This window comes from Typopeltis vanoorti, chromosome 1 (assembly GCF_054136105.1).
Source record: "Typopeltis vanoorti isolate ZY-2024b chromosome 1, IOZ_Tvanoo_1.0, whole genome shotgun sequence".
Lineage (NCBI taxonomy): Eukaryota > Metazoa > Arthropoda > Arachnida > Uropygi > Thelyphonidae > Typopeltis > Typopeltis vanoorti.
This window is the reverse complement of record NC_143549.1, coordinates 117,438,821-117,460,301: the sequence shown is the minus strand read 5'-3', so window position 1 is coordinate 117,460,301 and position 21,481 is coordinate 117,438,821. Positions and strand designations below refer to the sequence as shown.

Sequence of the window (21,481 nt, the reverse complement as noted above, 5' to 3'; positions counted from 1 at the left end):
CTCATCTGTCTTTTCTTATATCTGAATGACTGCTCTAGTACAATTTTTTTTTCCAGAAAGTATGCATGGTATACAATCAAAAACAATTAAAGTAGAACTTTAGAGAAAGCCACATTACAGTTTAATGTATGCTATATAACACTTCTTGCTACCAAATACTTTTTTTTTTTTAACAGTCTAACAATTACACACCATGTGTTGAATTTTATATTAGAAATTTGGCTAGCTCTCCTCAAAACAGTCTGATATAATGCATCTCTTAGATATCTCAAAACAATTTAACTTATACTTCAAGATAATGAATTAAATCTAACAATTTTTTAGAGTGCTACAAGAAACTTTCTTAATAAAGATACTATTAAAAGAAAATGATTATCATTTTGTGTGCAAATTTTCTTTATTTACCTATACAGTCATACATTTCAAATCTAATGGGGAATGAAAACAAAGATGAAATGAGAAAGGGATGAAAAGAATTTATTATTATTATCATTATTATCCTAAGACCACGCAGAGTCAAAGACTCATAGAGGAAGTCCTTTTACCGTACACACACAGCTCGTTATACCGTGCCTTAAACACAAATTCTCTGCAGACACCGCCTTCTCAGGCAAGGCATTCCAGTCATTCACAACTCTACATGCAAAAACTTGCTCACAGCCTCCTTATACAGCTTCCAGGAAAATTAAGATAACTAAAGCAAAATCTGATTGATTTGAAGCCTCAAAGTACTTAAAACTAACAACTTTAAATTCTAAAGGTGATTTAAATTTTAGCAACCCCCCAAATACTCATGTCTTATCACTTTTGACAAAGTGAAAAAAACAAAAATTGTTTTTTTCCACTGATGATATCATCAGTGGAAAATATATCAAATCTGATGATAACATCATTCCACTATGATTTAGGTCAGCATCATGGTCATTTTTTCTCTCATAGCATCCAATCCAGTATGTCTTTTGCCCATTGTTCATCTTGTCTTCGAGCAATGTGCTCAGCCCATTGCCACTTCAGATGTTTCAGACTTTGGTTAGATTTCTTATCCACATATTCCTTTTGTGACCCAGTCTTGCGATATCAAGCATACTTCTTTCCATACTAAACTATATTGTTCTTAATTTTTGAATTTCCTCTGCTTTAGTATCCATGTTTCACAGCCATATGTCAATATAGGAAGAATACACTGGTTAAAAACTTTTGTCTTCAGGCATAAAAGATCAAAGCACAATATGTTAAAAAAAAAAAAAAAAACATCTTGCTAAACCTTTCCCCAACAAAATCGACCTTAAAGGATGTTACAAAATACAATGACAGTATTTTTTTATGCGACTCCCAGCGACAAAAAGTTTCAATAAAACTGCAGTACATTCATACTTTTGGTAGACTAAGGATTTTTTAAAAATATTTTTTATTAATTTTATCTTTTTATTAATAATTTCAGAAACCTTGCTCTAGAGACCAAACATGGAACTTCCTTCAAGCCACTTCAGAACTGCAAATAAGTAGAGTGGTGGTCTCACCAGGTGATAAAATTCATCTCTTATCTAAAAAAAATAATGACAAACATCCACGTCTATAATGTGAGCCCATAGCATGTTGATTGGAGAGAGAGAGAGGATATGCTAATCACTGGACCAACCATGCCAAAAAATGTAATGAAGTTTACATTATTACTAGTTTACTAGGAACAATCTTCTTCCAAATCAGTATTATTATTATTACGTGACACCTCCAGAGAGCCCAAAGACTCATCGAGAGAGGGAGAACACCTACTCTACAACACTCAAATCCACCAACTGTAACGAACACAACCCACCGCCACCACTAGTATTTTCACTGACAATCAGAAACATCCATGCCCATGGCAGGATTCAAACCCACAGCCTTTTGGCTGGAGCAGATACGCTAACCACTCAGCCAATCATACCCATCTCTCATATTTTTAATCTTCTAAGGCACTACTAAATATACCAATCCACCCAGATCCTCCTCAGGGTCTCTTTCCTACCATTCTGACATCAAAACTGTTCAAACTGTTCTACCCTTTCCTCTAAGATGAGATGGTCACATTAAGGAAATGGGCCATGATGTTGCCCATTCCATTTTAGATTACTTCTGTTCAGAAGTTTCTTTCTAATAAATTCATTTTATATATGATTACATTATGCATACCATAAAATAAGTAGGATCCCATTACCTCTCAAAATCACTCTGCTGGTCTCTAGTTTTTTGTTGGTACGTAAGCATCATATTTCTAATCCAACTTTCAGATCTAGAACTTAAAAACCAATTTAATCTTTAATCATGGATTAAAGATTAAATTTAATAATTTAATCTTTAATCCATGCCTATTAGCATATTGTTTAGGACAGCCAATTTGATGGCAAAGCTTGTACGTTGACTACTCATAATACCAGAGAGGCATGTGGTGAGGTTGTCTGCAAAGATAGAAAAATCAGAACTCCATGGTAGACACAGGAAGTTAAAGAGGCAGTGAAGGAAAAGAAGGAAGCATATCAAAAGATCCTGGCAAATAAGTCAGCTTGCGCTCTTAGACGATACAGAGACAAAATGTAAGAAAGCTAAACACTGTAAAACTAGCTAAAATAAAGTCATGGGAAGAATTTGGCAAGAATATAGAAAACAAATATCAAGAAAGTGGCAAAATATTCTGGAGGCTGTTGAAAAAGCTCAGAAATGGAGGAAAGAGTGCCGTAAAAGGAATTAGAGATGATAAGGTGACATGAAAACTGGAGAAAAAGATATCCTTGAAGTATTGAGTAATTACTTCAAAAAATTGCTAAATGAAACAATCAGTGACAGCAGAGTGGTAAAAAAACACTGACCAGGCATGCAATTGGGAATACATATCCATAATTGAAGTAGAAAAAGCCATCAAAAGCCTGGTGGAAAGGCAGCTGGAGTAGTGATATTCAACCAGAAATGCTCAAGTATAGAGGTATAAAAGTCTTACAGTGGCTGAACGGCATAGTTTAGAAGACCTGGACAGAGAGATGAATTCCAGATGACTGGTAGAGCTCTCATAATACCCATATAAAAAAAGGAAAATAAAACTAAATGTGAGAATTACAGAGGTATTTCTCTACTGAGTGTTGCTGGTAAGATTTATCCAAGTATACTTGAGAAATGAATGAGAAGGATTGTAGAAGGGAAGCTTGGTGAAAAGCAAGCTGGATTCTGGCCAGACAGAGGCTGTGAAAATCATATTTTCACTTTACGACAAATAGTTAAGAAATCATGGGAACATAAAGATCTGTATTTAAGTTTTGTAGACGTACAAGAGAAAAGCTATTTAAAACACTACAGTTGCATGTTGTCAGAGGGACTTTATTATCAAGCAATACTCGGTCTTTATTTGAGTTGTAAGTCAGCAATTAGTTAGAATTGAAGGAAGTAGAGGAAGATGGTCTGATATTAAATCTGGTGTCAGACAAAGATGTATGTTATCCCCTCTGTTATTCATTATCTATATGGAACACATTATGAAAGAAAGCAGTATTAAATATGATATCTAAATTGAAGATGTTAATCTCAAGCTCTTTATGTAGATGTTATATTTTTAAATAAATCTATTACAAGTCTGCAATATTCCATGACTAAATTCAATAACCGTTGTAATAAATTTGGTATGATAATAAGCAATTACAAGACAAAGACAATGAAAATAGGCAGAAATATTGAAAATATCATGAATGGAGAACTTACATGAACAAGTAAAACATTTCAGCTATTTAGGCACAATTTCAGTGAAGGTGGTAAATTAAATATGGAAAGAGACAACAGAATCAACAAAGCAGGTATGGTAGAAAGTCAACTGAATAAATTTATATGGAATAAGAGAGAAATTAGTCAAAACACTAAATTTGCTATATACAAGACAGTGTTCAACCTAATTTTATCTTATGGACCTGAGAGCTGGGTTAAAAATAAAATACTTGACCAAAGACTAGAGACCACAGATACGAAAGTCCTGAGAATGATTAGGAGTGTAAACAGACGGCATCAATGACAATATCATATTAAAAACGAGGACATTAGGAAAGAACTTAACATTATTAGCATACAGGAATGTGTTAGCAGTGCTAATTTCAGGTGGTATGGTATGGTATCGAGCTAATTTCAGGTGGTATGGTTTCATCTCCCATTCTTAAACAGAATGGCAGATGAACGATTAGCAAAACAAGTGTTCTCTGCTAGGTTGGCAGGAAAAAGACCCCCAGAGGAAGACGTGGATTGATACAGTAAAAAGTGCCTGATAATGTTAGAGTCTTGACAGATAACAGAGTGATTTGGAGGAAAATTGTTGATAGGAAGTTAGTAATAATGTAATTTTTACATGTAGTACTATCATAATATCCTGTACAACCCTTAAGGGTACAGGAATTTGATGACTGATAATGAAAAATTTTTTCTATGTGTACTATACGTTAAAGATACCAAGAAATTTTATACTTGGCTTTAATCCTTTTCCCAAGTAATCAAAACAAAGTTTTGCACGTGAAATATATTCACGTGTCCATGCTGTTAGCCTAGTAGTGGCTGTGCGCTTCGCAACCATATGCCTGGGGAAGGAGCGTCCTAGGTTTGATTCCCGTCAGAGACATGAGGAGCTTAAGGATCTTCCTCAGCCATAGCCAAGTTAGCAGGTTTTGGGTGTGGACTTTAGCAGGGTTTTCTCCTCCCAGTTTATCCTGAAGTTTTTCCTCCCGCAAAGCAGGCAAACAGACCCGATGAAAACATGCTTCGACAGACATGGGATACCACTGGGAATAAGGAGCAACCAACCTATTCCGCGGGATTATTGGTTACGGAAGCTTACGCGGTAAAATGTGTAGGCTTGCATGAAAGCGTAACATACGATGACCATTTATTGACTGTGCACACACACACACACACGCACAAAAAAAAAACACTTATAAAAAAAAGAATGGATTTCTCATTATATGCAGTAATGTTAGATTACACATTTATTCTATATCCAAAATATTACCTCAAAGCCAAAAACAAGCTGAACTGATGGTCCCTTCATCAAGGTGCTATGATATGCATGACTAACAAAAACATAGTCCAATGTTCCTAGAAGAATAAGTAAAGCTGAAAAAAAAATAATAAAATAAAATAAATATTTGTCATGTTAAATGCTAATGATTACAAATAAAACTTGAATGCTATGTTTCCTTCTTATCAGTTGGAAATGGAGATTACTAGAATATTTCCATTAAACTTTTCTATTTGTACCTCTATCACTCTGTACATAGTGGTAGAGAGGTATTTGCTATAGTAGGTTCTGAAAAACTCACGTGGAAGTGATACACATAACTTGCTTTTTACTACTCCTCTACACGCAAAATTCTTTTCCTATCTACAATAGTTTCACTACTCCATAAGTTTTTTTTTAAAGTATCATCTTTTGAAAAATGAGAACCTTAATAGCACTCTAAACAAGATAATTCGTTTAATCAAATCATGAATCATCTGAGATGGCATACATACTGCGAGAATTACAGAATGGCACAAAATTACTGATTATTGCAAAGAGATCAGGTGGATAAATCTCATCCATGCACACTCAGTCTTCATCCTGAGTTCATTAGCTAAACATTTTTGCTATCTGACCCCATAATGAAAACTACCTTTTTTTTAAGCTAATATAAGCAATATAAATCCACAAATTAAATTAATATGGAAATGGGGAAAAAAAAACAATAAATTTTCCTTTTTGGATATTCTACTCCTCCACTCACCATTAGGCAAATTAATTACTTTCATTTATCGAAAGCCTACTTTCATTGAATGTTACACTCAACAACAATCAGCTCATCATCAATCACAGAAGACTAGAATTATAAAAATTTTATTGCAAAGTGCTCATACTATTTGTTCTGTGCCTCAACTATTACAGCAGGAACTCTTAAACATCAAACGACATGAAACTCAATGGCTTCTTAGAAAGGACAATGCAACAACTTTTTAATTCCTAGAATACTAGTTCAAGTAATAAGGCAACAGTATGCAGAGTTCCAAATCCCATATATTTCTGGCATCTCGGAACCCATTTCCAGAATTCTTATGAAATACCATTCAGTGGTTTCCTATCAACAAATTATCAGTACGGTTTCCATCTTCAAAAGATAAACAGTCTCCTCTAGCTGTTGATTAATTTTGATGGTATATATTAGAACACATACTGATAAAGTAAATAATTTATTTATTGACTTATTGCTGATATTTCGCTGATATTTTAACCAGCATCTTCAGAGTAAAAAAAACAGTGTCACAGTGCACGAGACAACAGCAATGTGGTGTAACAATGGGACAATGTTAGATTAGAACAATTGTAGCTACAACACAAAGACAAAGTCCTAATTATGTGCCTCTATGTTAAAGTATTTCTGGGGAGCATTTAGTATTTTGTCTCTATCTTATGGGGATTATAGCCATTGTCTAAGAAAGTGTAGACAAATTACTAAATACTCCCCAGAAATACCTCCCATTGTCCACCAGAGAACTACAAAACATTCACCATCCCATACATTAAAGGCACATTGGAAAAGAGTGTTCAATAAACATCAACTATGCACTGTATTTAGACAGTATGTCAAATTGGCTACTCTCATCCATTTACCCAAGGACAGCATCTCTCCCTTATCTTCCTTATCAAGCTTACTACGGTCAAACAGGAAGAACTGTGGGCATCCGCCTCAGTGAACATAGAAAATATATCTGGCACTATCGCTATGGCAAGTCAGGTCTAGCAGACCATGCTTTGGATAAACCTACACACAACTGGATCAACTGGAAGAAAACTAAAGCACTGCACAGAAGCTTTTACAAGCCAGAGAGAGATTGTTCTTAGAATCAACAGAAGCCTTGAAACATACCCCAAACCTCAACAAGTATGGTTGTATAAATTTGCCTAAGATTCTGGGAGACAGTCATCATAAGACATAACTAATACCTGTTATGGCTCATGTTTTTTTTTTTTGTTTTTTTTAACATAGAGGGTGCCTAATTAGAACTGTAGTCTTTGTGTTGTAGCTACAATTACTATAACTAGTCCCATTGTTATATCAGATTGTTGTCTCGACAGTGTGACAAACTGTTTTTTGTGCTTCTAGTAGCAAGGCTTATACGTTGGTCAGACATAACTGGTAATTAGTTTACGGAATTAACAACGCATATAAAGTATATTAATTAAAGGTAACTTTAATGAATAACTTCTATATTTTGGAAACGTCACATTGCCATCTTCAGGAACATAAAGATATGGTTCCTGAAGATGGCAATGTGACGTTGCCAAAATATAGAAGTTATTCATTAAAGTTACCTTTAATTAATATACTTTATATGCATTGTTAATTCCGTAAACTTACCAGTTATGTTTTTTGTGCTCTGGAGATGCTGGTTAGAATACCAGTGAAATATCATCATCATCAAATTCCTGCCATGTACCCTCAAGGGGTGTACAGGATATGACAGTACTACATGAAAAAATTACATCATTACTACTTCCTATCTACAATTTTCCTCCAAATCAGTCTGTTACTTGTCAAGACTCCAACATTATCAGATCTTATATTTCTATCGTCTAAGGCACTTTGTACCGTATCAATCCACCTATATCTTGGTCTTCCTCTGGGTCGTTTTCCTGCCAACCTGGCAGAGAACACTTGTTTTGCTAATCTTTCCTCTCCCATTCTATTTAAGTGACCATACCACCTCAGATTAGCTCTGCTAACACATTCCTGGATGCTGACAATGTCAAGTTCTTTCCTAATATCCTCATTTTTAATATGATATTGCCATTGATGCCATCTGTTCACACCTCTAATCTTTCTCAGGACTCTCATATCTGCGGTCTCTAGTCTTTGGTCAAGTGTTTTACTTCTGACACAGCTCTCAGATCCATAAGTTAAAACTGGTTTGAACACTATCTTGTATACAGCTAATTTAGTTTTCCGACTAATTTCTTTTTTATTCCATATGAATTTATTCAATTGACTTCCCACCATACCAGCTTTGCTGATTCTGTTGTCTATTTCTATATTTAATTTACCATCTTCAGTAAAAATCGTGCCTAAGTAGCTGAAATGTTTAACTTGTTCCACAGGTTCTCCATTCACAACACAGTTGACATTTTCAATGATTCTGCCTATTTTCATTGTCTTTGTCTTTTTATTGCTGACCTTCATACCATATCTATTACAAGAGCTATTCAATTTAGTCAGAGAATCTTGCAGACTTGTAGCAGATTTATTTAGAAGTATAACATCATCTGCATAAAGCAAAGAGCTGACATTAACATCTCCAATTTTGATATCATGTTTAATACCACTTTCCTTCATAATGTGATCCATATAGATAATGACTAACAGAGGGGATAATGTACATCCTTGTCTCACACCAGATTTAACATTAAACCATCTTCCTGTACTTCCTTCAATTCTAACTGCTGACTTACCACTCAAATAAAGACTAAGTATTGCTTGATATAATGCCCCATTGACACCATATAACTGCAGCGTATTGAATAGCTTCTCTCTTGGCACCTTGTCATATGCCTTTTCCAAATCGACAAAACTTAAATACAGATCTTTGTTATATTCCCATGCTTTCTCGACTAGTTGTCGTAAAGTGAAGATCTGATCCTGACAGCCTCTATTTGGCCTGAATCCAGCTTGTTCTTCACCAAGCTTTTCTTCCACAATTCTTCTCAACCGTTTCTCAAGTATACTTGCATAGATCTTGCCAGGAACACTCAGTAGGGAAATACCTCTGTAATTCTCACATTCAGTTTTATTTCCCTTTTTATATATGGGTACTATGAGAGCTCTACTCCAATCATCAGGAATTCGTCCCTCTGTCCAGGCTTTCTGAACTATGCAGTGCAGCCACTGTAAGACTCTTATACCACCATGCTTCAGCATTTCTGGTCGAATATCATCTACTCCTGCTGCCTTTCCACATTTCAAGCCTTTGATGGCTTTTTCTACTTCAAGTATGGATATGTATTCCTGACTGCATGCCTGGTCAGTGTTTTTTATCACTGTGCTGTCATCACTGCTTGTTTCATTTAGCAGTTTTTCAAAGTAATTACTCCATACTTCAAGGATATCTTTTTCTCCCGTTTTCATATCACCTTTATCATCTCTAATTCCTTTTACAGCACTCTTTCCTCCATTCCTAAGCTTCTTCAACAACCTCCAGAATATTTTGCCACCTTCTTGATATTTATTTTCTATATTCTTGCCAAAGTCCTCCCATGACTTTTGTTTAGCTAGTTTTACACACTGTTTAGCTTTCTTACATTTGTCTCTGTATTCTGTAAGAGTAAAAGCTGACTTATTTGCCAGGAACTTTTGATAAGCTTTCTTCTTTTCCTTCACTGCCTCTTTAACTTCCTGTGTCCACCAGGGAGTTATGATTTTTTTATCCTTACAAACAACCTCACCACATGCCTCTCTGGCAGAATCAATCAATGTTTTCTTCAGAGTTTGCCACTGAATCTCCAAGGTTTGATTCCTGTTCTCAAACTCTTTCATTTTTTCTTCAATAATCTTTGTGTATTTTTGTCTACAGTTCACATCTGAGAGTTGCTCAACTTTTATTCGCTTTAAAACTTTCTTACATGTTTTTCTTTTCAATATGAAATTCAATTTTATCCTGCTCAAGACTAAATAGTGATCACTTCCAATTTCAAATCCTCTGTACACTCTGGTGTCCTGCACCAGGGAGAAAACATCACTATCAACAATAACATAGTCAGTGAGACTTTTCTTATTCCTAGCCTCTTCTCTCCATGTGAATTTGTGCACATTTTTATGTTGGAACATGGTGTTAGTAATAACAAGTCCATGTCCTGAGCAGAAATCCAACAGATATTTGCCATTATTATTAGCTTTGCTCTTTTCTCCAAATTTTCCCAAAATATTTTTGTATGTCTCACAATCATTTCCTACTCTGCTATTTAGATCCCCAACAAGGACCAACTTTTCATTTTTCATTGTGTCTGTTGCTTTTTCTAAAGCCTCAAAAAACTCCTCCACTTCTACCTTAGTAGAACCTTCTGTGGGACCATAGGCACAAATAAGTCTCATTGTCCAGTTCCCCATTCTCATATTTGCCCACATTACTCTACTTGAGACTGACTGCCATTCAAGAAGATTAGCCTCGTATTTTGTGTTGAATACTATGGCTACTCCTTCTTTTCCTTGATTGTCATTGCCTGAATATAACATTTTGTATTTATTGCTCAGAAAGATCTCACCAGTTTTGGTCTTTTTTGTTTCAGTCACCCCTATTATGTCGATCTGGTACTTATCTAATTCCTCAGCTAGCTTCATTTCTTTGCCATTCAGGCTTCTTACATTGATAGTACCGATCTTTAACTCTGGTGATGTTGAGTTGGGGTTTGTTTTCAGATTTGTTCCAGTAGCTGACTTTTCGCTGTTTGCCCTGGTTCCCTGGTGAAAACAACAGGGGCCTTGTTTAACCAGGCGATGCCCCAGCCGGCATGAAATTTTGTCATGTTGTACCATCATTTTCTATTTTGGTTTAACCAATAAGAATACAATTTGGTCGGCTAAATCCCAAATTGCCAGCCCATCCTCGTTCGTTCAGTATCAAAGTAGATACCCAACAGGGTGCACCATTAGAAGGTGAGGATTGGACATTAGGTCAGAAGCCCTGGTCGGTTCTCCGCATTCCTTTAAAGGCTATGTGGAGGTCTCCTCTCAGTTATACAGCTTTGACCCTTAAGCACCCTGTTAGAATACCAGTGAAATATCAACAATAAGTCAATAAATATATTATTTACTTATCAGTCTGTGTTCTAATATATACTGTCAAAATTAATCAACATGCATGACAAACACATAAGCCTTTCTACATGCTTGAGTCTCCTCTAGCTCTTCCTGGTGTCTACCAAGTTGCTTCTGAATGTCATTATTCTTACTTTGGATGAACTGGATACTCTGTAGAAAAGAGAAGAAGAACACCAATGCTGTATGCAACATTTAGTGCCAACCTCATAAATCTTTATTCCAATGTTAATGCTAGAGTTTTTCACAAACACCTTGATTTAGCTCCTCATCGTCCTTCAAGTATGCATCTTTCAGAGGATCAAACAGATGGTCAAATAGCACAAGATATGGAGAAAGTCTAAGAGGAATGGGAAGATCAGCGAAATGTGCAATTGCATCCCTTGTATCTACAAAGTATGCAGGGTTAGGCACCATCATGAGGAAGAATTTCAATCATGTTTCTGATGGGTAGATTCATACAGATGCATTTTTTCAATTGCTCTGTCCTCATATATTATTCTGAAATGATCATGGTGCCACACTCCAAAAAAAGTCCACAAGCAATACACTGGTTCTTGCATAGCATTGGTCTGGGATCACATCAACAATAAATTGCCATTGCATTTACATTTTCAATATGGAATTCAGTCACTACTCTCTGTTTGATAAGTGCATCCACAGCAGCCACCATTTTGAGGTATTTGAGTACCGAACTGAAGTGAACGAATGTAGTACCACTCATTATGACAGAACTATATTATTGGCCACCCAGTAACATATGAAGCACTTTGCTGCACTCAAATCAAAAACTCATACTGCATGGAAACAAGTCTACATTCAGTCCAGTCAAAAATTCAGCCAATTAATGTGAAATTCCTCTCACTGCAACTCTCACAAAAACCATGGGAAGAACAATCATCAAAAATCAACCAACTCACCACCTGCTGAAGGCCAACCAAATAATCAGTTGAGACAGTAAAACGGATTTTCACACTCTCAATCCACTGTATACCTAAGCCTTCACGATAATGAAAGGTTAAGAAAAATTAATGTGGTTGCCTTAAACAGGTCTGGTACAATGGCCTGCTCAACAAATTAACCATTTTATGATCAATCTTCTATCCTTTGCAATTGGATCACCACTTTCCTCTGTAGTACTGCAGAGCTCTATAATTCTTCACCTCTCACACAACTCTCCACCTTCTAACATAATCTGCTTCTATGGACTTCAAATCTTTAAAAAGGTGTACAAAAACAAGCATAAACAGGTGTATACAAAGCAAGTGGAGAAAAAAAAAAATTTTTTTTTATATATATATCAAGTGTAAAAAATTGTATAAGACATAAAAACAACTAGGTATTAAAAGTCTATATACAAAAAGAAATCATTCATTAAATAAAAGTGGTAAATATAATACGTATATGATCTAGCTATCTATATATATGTATACACACACACACACACACACACAGTGGAAAATACTTATTTCCTGTAAAAATTTAAAAACCAAGAAAACATTTCGTAACATCTGATAAAATCTTGAAGATATAGGAGTAAGAGAGAGAGATTATAAATATGACTAAATTAGTAATTTGCACTCATTAACAAAACAAGGATAGTCAATTAAAATGTGAATCATGATTAACCTAGTACTACAAAGTCATTTCCTTCATGCTTACACGGTGATCAGAATACATCATGAAAATTATGGAAACAACTACCATGTTAGAGTAAAACTTAGTTTAATATAAACCAAAATAAACACTTGACGTTTCGATCTTCACATTCCAACAATTTCTTAAACTTGACATTAATCAGAAAAAAACAACAAAATAGCCACGAAAATATACCACAAACCCAAGCATATCGGAAACTACCTCCAATTCTACTCACACCATCCATATTCTGTTAAAAAATTGGTCATCCTATCACAATTCATAAATGTTTACAAGTTTTCAACTAACCATAAGTATCTCACAACACAGAAATAAAAAAAAACTAACAGATTTTTAAAAATTGCAATTATTCCACACAGCTAATAAATTATGCAAACAGGACAGCAAAGACCCATCAAAACAACCCACCAACCAAAACAAACTTCCCAACACAAAAAGTTATTAAACTACAATACATCCAGAAGAACACATACAAAGCCTACAAAATACATTTTCAAACATACTGACTACACACTGGTATTCACCACAAACCAAAAATTGGCAAATCTTCTAAAACCCCCTAAATCTCACACACAAAGAAATATTAGAACACCACAACTTAGTCTACAAATTTCCCTGCCAAAAAGACTGTGATATCATGTACACAAGTTCTTCCATCAGGTCTTTATGGACAAGACTACAAGAACACTTCTGTGACTGTAACATCCCTATTCCAAAACATTTAAACACTAAAAAACGCAACATCAAAAAGAAAAATAGAATACAAAGTACAGGGAAAAAAGAAATAGCAGTTTCTTTTTTCCCTTGAACAGAAACATACCCTGCAAATCGACAAGGCCATCATAATAGACAGAAAGACAACAGAACAATGCTTAGAATACTGGAAATGATAGCAATAAAATGTGACGAGAACTCATTTAACGTCCACCGCCCCTACATAATCTCTGAGTTTTGGAAGCTCCACAACATAAAAATTAGGTCACAACTCCGACCAATAGGCGATAACACAAACACTTCAAAGGCAGAAACACAAAGTCGACACGACATAGCATCCACTTCCTCCATGAATTCAGATGATGACCCACATGGTCGAAACAGCTCGCACCCTCCATCAACCCTCCCTCCCAGCCCCCTTTTTCCCATAAATCCTTCCCCTTCCTCTAAAAAAAGTTTTTATTTTCAGCCCCCATTTTCATCTTTTTCCCACCCTTAAAAATAATATATATACTATATAAAAAAACTGGGGGTTTTTCCAAATTAATTCTCCCACATTGCCTAAGTCCCTCCTCACACAGTGCCTAAGCCCCTCCTCCCCCCTTTCAACACCATAACAGCAGAAGTATGCACACTGCAGAAAGAAGACAGGCAACAACATCCAAGAAAAGGTATGTGCAAATTTTCTTCTGTTATGCTACATATATTTGTCTCTAAAATACATTTGCAATGCCCTAAGAATTCTTGAGTAAAAAGCCAATGACATTAAAAAAGGAGAACTCCTAAACAAAAGCAGGCAAAATAGCCGTAAAAATAATATTGGTTTATACTTTGCAAGAGAACCTTGATGTCATCTATGTTTTGTTGAAATCCACAACAATTCCATTATAGGAATGTTTTCATCATTTCTTTTTGGTGGCACTATCTGGCTTCGTATGTTGAGAGGTTTTCTTTCCATTAGTCTTGGATTTTTTCTTTTGAGAATTGCAGATGACCAGTATCCATCATTTCTTCTTCTTCTGAAAAATATCCAAGGCAACATAAAATTCCACTCCCTTTACGACACTCGGTATATTAAATTTTTTATATTCTTAAGGAGTAACGGCATACTATCTGTTAACAAGCCATCTAATGAATGGTCTGGACAAGTGTCTTTGATCCTCTGTAGTGCACAATCCATTATTATTTTTTAATAAGAGGGGTTTAATGTAGTGAAACAGTTTATGCATGTCTTCAGAAGCAATGCTATAGCTGCAGGAAAGCAGGATTGACAAGTGTCAATGTCCCGACTGACACTTTCTTTACAATTACCTTCTCAGCATAAGAGGCTTTAGCAGATATTGTATACTGCCTCTTTGCCTCCTGATCTGTGATACATTGCTCTGTTTTTAATTTTTGAATCTCTTTTTTGTAATTCCTTCTTTGGAATGCTCTGGAGTATGCAGAGCATTGCCATGTTTAGCTATTACAGTCTCTATTCTCATGATCTTTACTGCAAAATCCGGCACAATGGCAAAGCCATGACAGGCAGTTTAAGAGTGACCATATTTATGACATTTAAAGCAGCACAAAGGGTTTGTGATGTACCTTATCAAACAGTTAAAATAACCCTGCTTTGACAGATGCTGGTGGTGTAGGTTTTTTGAAGTTAAATGCTGGGAACTAGGTTCCTATCCTTAAGTATAAGAATTCTTATATTTAAGGATAGGAAGAACTCAAGAACCAAGGAGTTCAGCACAGATAGCATCAGGAACATCAAGGAAGTCCCACTCTGATATTACTACTACTATTACTATTTCTGGCTCTGCAATCCAAATCAAGCCTTGGTCTCCTGGATTTTTTGCTTCCAATCCTGTCTGTCCAAAAAATTCACTTCTCCAGTATGAACATTGTAACATGATGCTATATTGACTAATAGTGTCTATCCATCTTGTTCTAGGTTTTCCTTTTGGTCTTTAAGAATTTTTGCTATTTATTGCTTTCTTAAGAGTAATGTAATTTTCCATACAAAAAACATGTAATGCCCACTGCAACTTTTTAAACTAGATATTGGGAGTTCTATATATATACTAGATATTGTGATTATACTAGATATTGTGAGTTCTTTATAAAATTAACATTTTAAAATTAACACCCTGTTAATTTTAAAATGCTTTTAACCAAGATTTGCTTATAATTAAATTAACAGGTTATTTTTTATTAATTTCATGTTATTTTTAACAAATTTTGGCGAATAGGCCATCATATGTTGGAAAAACACTGTAGTAATTTAGCCGACATAAATGAATCACCGCTCATAAAACATGTTTGCAAATGATTAGCACATGATCCACCAATCACACTGCAATTGGTTATTTTGCTGTGTGGAGTGACTTTCTGTGGTAGTTTTAATGCATGCCGGCCGATGCAATCGGAAAATACACTTTATTATATAACAGACTTTCAGATTTAGCAGAGCTTTGTCACTGAATTAAATTCTCATTGAATATGAATAATATTTCATCCTTCTTGTATAAAGAATTAAAGGAACAAAATCAAATGTTACTAATACTCACTTTTACAACAAAGTAACAGTTGAGTTGGACAAGAGAAATAATTACATTATAATACTGCTAGATTATGCAAAAGCATCTCATTGGATACTGCACAGAACAGTAAACTACAACAAATATGAAATGGAAACAAAGCTGGTGGCATATATAACAGTGGCTAATGGACAGCAGAGTAGTACACTGCAGGGAAGAGGCCAAGAAAATGAAGGTCAGTGATGTGGAGCTGGACTGTACCTGAGCCAGTGCTGTTCAATGTGTACATTAATGACCTCAAGGATGACTTGAAGGGGAAAATATCCAGCTGTTCTGATGTTAAACTGGGGTGAGGAATAATTAATAGTGACGTATAGAACCAGCAAAATGACTTGAACAAACAACTGATGCTGTCAGTAAAAGATAAACAGTTGTCAGTTTGATGTAGCAAAGTAAAAAGTTATGCACTTCAGGACAAACAAACAAAAAATAAATAAATAAATAAAAAATACCAAGTTGTGTATTATAATAATGGAATTAGACTGCAAGAACTTAACCAGATTAATCATTTGAGATAAATGTTGAGAGGAAATTTAATTTCAGAGGGAATATCACAAAAGTAGACAAAGTAACTCCAGGCTCACTTGAATGTTGAACACACTGACAAGTATACGTAACGAAGCTATTATTCTTATCTATAAGGATTTAATATAGCTGTGTGTACAGATCTGGTTATCAGCATTTCCTAGGTGGATGTGGAGCTGTATCCAAATCAGTGTCCAAATCTCCAAAAGTTTGGAGATTTGGACACTGCTGAGACCAGTCACCAAACTGGTAACTGGTCTCAGCAGTGTCAATCAGAATAGGCTGAAGAATTTCTTGGTATCTTTAAGTTACAGTATAACCTTTTGGCTACTCGTATATAAAAATATGAGTTCTGCATTACTTCAATCTTGGTATCACCTCTGGATCTGAGTCCAACTGAAGACAACTCAATAAAGGTTGAAACTGGTCTAGGTAGTGACCCTTCCCATAATGCATTGCATTATACATGTCCAGGAGATGTGCTTTGCATTATGGGATACCAAGGCAAGTGATGTGAAGTTTTAGCTTCTTTATACGAGTTGCTCCAGTCCTGAAAATATTTCAGGCGAAAACTTTGTTTGCTTACACTTGGATAAAGGATTAAGCCAAGTATATAATTTCTTGGTATCTTTAATTTGTAGATAATGAAGTTTAGTTGCTAGGCAGAAACAAGCAAGTTACTAAAGAGGTTCTCATCTCATCTTCCAATCTGTGGTGGACTCAATGGCTTATCATGGTCAAGTAACATGGCTGCTTAGAAACCTAATACTGCAGTGACAGAGCAGTTAATCTCATCAGCATTGTATGCTCAATGTTTTCTCTGGATATCAATTGCATGCATTCTTCTGGCTGGTCTGAGTGTGTGTCTTGCAGGATGAAAAACTCCACCATCAACATATGAACCCAATTAACCCACCTTCAACTGAAGTCCTAATAACTGTTCTTCACATCCTAGACAGAATTCAGACCGAGGTCTTTCCAACCCAAGGGCTTCATATATACCAAATCAGCCACAGAAGGTATTGCTAAATGGGTGTACATAGTGAATGCTGAAGAAATTTTTAAATACAGTCAATCCTCATACTTACAGTGGCCATCCCACTAACATGTCCACAAAAAAAAAAGTGAATGGAGTTTGGAAGAGACTGGTTAAAAGATACTGCTGCTGGTTAAAGAGATGGAGGTTGACAAAGAAGGCATAGAAGAGTAGTGGAAGCTGAGGAAGGAAAGCTTACAAATGAAGATCATACAGATTTGGATCTTTATGACCTTCATCAGAAAGTTGCAAAACAAAAAAAAAAAAAAAAAAAAAAAGAGATTAAAAAAACAGAAGAGCAAGAACCAACCTCCCAAAAATGTTTACAGTGAAAGAATTGGCAGAAGCATTTGCCTCTGTTAATAAGATAATACCATAGTTCAATGAAATGGAGCCCAATACAGAGAGATTTAGCAAAGCAGACGGAATGAGGCAAACTGCAACTGTTCACTACAGAAAAATTTGTGCAGAAAAGAAAAGGGAATCTGTGTAGACTAAGCTGAATATAATATACATTTAAAAAAAAAAAAAAAAAAAGAGAGAGAGAAGCCTGCTCTGACCAGAGCACACTTTTCCAGTGCCCAAATTCCTCTTATGCCCTTGCACACAGGACATAACTAGATATAGGATAGATTTTATGTTAGGGAATGGCAAATGAAAGGAACAGATTACCAAAGATGGCAATCTGTTCTGAGTGTTCTGCAAGTAAATGAGTTTAAAGAAAGACATGATATGCATTTTGCCCATAAAGGGTGTAGGCAGTGCCTTCAGTGATGAGTCTTTGACCTTCACGGAAGTTCCCAACTAATAATGATAACTATAAAATTTACACACACACATATCAGGGGCAAATATTTAGGGTAAGCTAGGTGTACAGTGTACCTAGGAACACAAATTTAGGGAAGCCTGTGAAATTTTGCTCAACCAACCGAATCTAAGCAATAATGGTGGCCTAAAAATTCCAAGAATATGGATAGCTCAGACCCATGTAAGTTGTTTCAGGTTCACCATCAAACTCGTACTGTAGGACTAAGCAATATTTCAACTCTTATTTCATATATTTTTTCTGTAAGCTGAATAATCTCTAGTCTAACTTTTGTTGATTTATCTATTATAATTTCCAGCCAAACATAACAGGACTCCTGCTTTCCTATTATAGGTTTTTTAAGACTAAGCAATACTTTGTCTTTATTTGAGATGTAAGTCAGTAGTTAGAATTGAAGGAACTATAGGAAGATGGTTTGATGTTAAATCAGGTGTGAGACAAGGATTTGATATTAAAATCAATAATAAAAAAAAAGACAATGAAAAAAGGCAGAAATTGAAAATATCAATAGTATTCTGAATGGAGAACACAGAAGAATTAAAACATTTCGGCTATTTAGGCATAATTTTTAGCGAGTCTGCATGGTTAGCCTAGTGGCTTTGCGCTTCGCAACCATATGCCTGGGGAAGGAGTGTCCCAGGTTCGATTCCCGTCGAAGACATGAGGAACTTGAGGATCTTCCTCAGGCATAGCCAAGTTAGCCGGTCTTGGGTGCGGGCAGTAGGATTTTTTCCGCCAGTTTATCTGGCGTTTTTCATCCTGCAAGCAGGCAAACCGGCCTCGTGAATATATGCTTCTACAGCCAAAAATATATCCCCTCCCCAGCAGCAGACTAGGTGACAGTCAGTTGGGAGTGGCACTAACAAGAAGTCGCATCTAAGTAACATGCGGACCCTGCATAGGAAGCGGGAATAACGCGTAGTGAAAGAAGAAGGCATAACTTTTAGTGAAGATGATAAATTAAATATGGAAATTCAGCAGAATTAGTAAAGCTGATATTGTAGAAAGCCAACTGAATAAATGTATATGGAATAAGAGAGAAATTAGTCAAAACACTAAATTAGCTGTATACATGACAGTGTTCAAACCAATTTTAACTTATGGATCTGAGAGCTGGGTTAGAAATAAAACACTTGACCAAAGACTAGAGACCACAGATATGAGAGTCCTTAGAAAGATTAGGGGCATGAACAGATGGCATCAATGAAAGTATCACATTAAAAATGAGGATGTTAAGAAAGAACTTGCCATTCAGGAATGTGTTAATAGATCTAATCTCAGGTGATATAGTCACTTAAACAGAATGAGAGAGGAAAGAATAGTTTTCTATGTCAGGCTTACCAAGATTATTCCTTGCCTAGGAATATTAATACAGTAAAAAGTGCCTTAAAAGACAGAAATTATAAGATCTGATAATATTGGAGTCTTGACAGATAACAGATTAATTTGGAGGAAAATAGCAATAGAAGTTAGTAATGATATAACTTTTCATGTAGTACTAACATAATATCCCATACACCCCCACTGAAGGTACATGTCAGTAATTAAATTTGATGATTTTTTTTCCCTTTTCACCAGAAATCAGGTAAATAATGCTTACAGCTGACCAAATTAGTGTAACTTCAGCATGCTATGTCTATTTTAATGTAGTGCGTGTCTTTGTAGGTATGTATGAACCACAGATGATGATCTCGATACAAAGGTTGAAACGTCAATTATTTTATATCAAACTGAAGTTGTTACTATAACATAGCAGTTGTCTCCATAATTTAGTTAAATGAAGTATATTCTTGTTTTCTCTGTATTATTCCCAAACACTTACCAATATGTTTATATATGAATTTATTCACTTATGAGTTCAGGTTTTATATATTAGTTGAGGTTTACGTTATTGCTAACTTCTTATTGACAATTTTCCTCCGGATCTGTCTTATCTCTGAGGAATCCAATATTGTCAGATTTTATTTTTTTCAAGCACTTTTAACTGCATCAATCTACTTAGATTCATGGTCTCCCACTTTTCTTATCATCAAACACCTGTTTATTTTAGCCTTTCCCATTATCTTCAAGTGACTATGCTACCTAATATTAGCTCTGCATGAATTCCCAATATCTTCATTTTTAATATAATTCTGTCATTGATGCCATCTGTTCGCTCTCCTCATTTTTATCATAACTGCAGTCTTTGATCAACTTCCAACTCTAACTTAGATTTTACTAATTTTTCTTTAATTTCAATGAGGCCATTTAAGGATTAAAGCTAGATAAGTGGAGAAGTCATCCACGTAGCTTTTTAAGGAAAAGAAGAAATAACTAGAGCATGTGACATAATTTCCAATCCTCACCTTCTTGTGGCAAGCTGTTAATTATCTACTTGGATAATGAATAAACACCGATGGGCTCCAAATATGGGACTCAGACAACTCAACTGTTCTGTACTGGCTTAAAACAGAAGAAAATTATGGTACAAAGACATTTTAATATTAGTTTAATTAATTTCCAGAGGTAAAATTATGCTAAATATTCCAGAAATAAAAGTGATTTAATGAAATTTTTTTATTTAGGGTCTTTGCTTATCTAAATTTTAGTTCAAACATGACCATTTCCACCAGCAAAAGTAAGCAATACATATCTAAATGATATAAAATTTTACAAACATTTGACAATATTTGACTAATTTAACTGTATTCACTGAAAAATATGCACTTTTTTTTTTGTATCATTTAGATACATATTGCATATTTTGAATGATTTCCTGTTTGTACTTGTTTTGTTACTTAGAGACTAAATTCACTATACTGGGCCACTTCAATATATTGAGCCACTGAATTGACCATTAATTTTTCTTAGTATTTACTATAATCAGACAGCATGTCATTTGTACACAGTACGCTTTGATCAGCAAACTTCTGCTGGTGTGCCTGCACACACACACACACATGGATGTGATATGGATGAAAAAGGAGAATTGTATGTTATATTAGAATATGCTACTAAAAATTTCAAGTTTCAGTAGTATATATATATATACTAATGAATCTTAAAAATCAATTCCATGATAATTTTAAATTATGCTTTAAGTAAAACAGAGTATTTGAAGTTAAAAACTGGAATCAAAAAAAGTATGCTTACACAGCACTCGGATATGAAATAACCATGATATAATTGGACTTCTTTCCATCTAAAATATAAAAAATAAAATAAAAAATGTGCATGAATAAATTTAACAGAAAATTTGATGTTATAAAAATAAAAATATTTTTATCAAGGTACTCCAGATGCATATACCTGATTT

General features: G+C 35.0%; 1 protein-coding gene across 1 annotated transcript in view; it reads right to left on the bottom strand.

Annotated features, from left to right (window-relative positions):
* Positions 1 to 21,481, bottom strand: part of sip3 (septin interacting protein 3) — a 306,647-nt gene that overhangs the window by 217,361 nt on the left and 67,805 nt on the right. Inside the window, exons 4-5 of the mRNA XM_090399016.1 lie at positions 21,319 to 21,367; positions 5,012 to 5,115 (exon numbers count right to left, since the gene is read on the bottom strand). Coding sequence (XP_090255142.1) covers positions 5,012 to 5,115; positions 21,319 to 21,367 — 153 coding nt within the window. The remainder of the gene's footprint in view (positions 1 to 5,011; positions 5,116 to 21,318; positions 21,368 to 21,481) is intronic.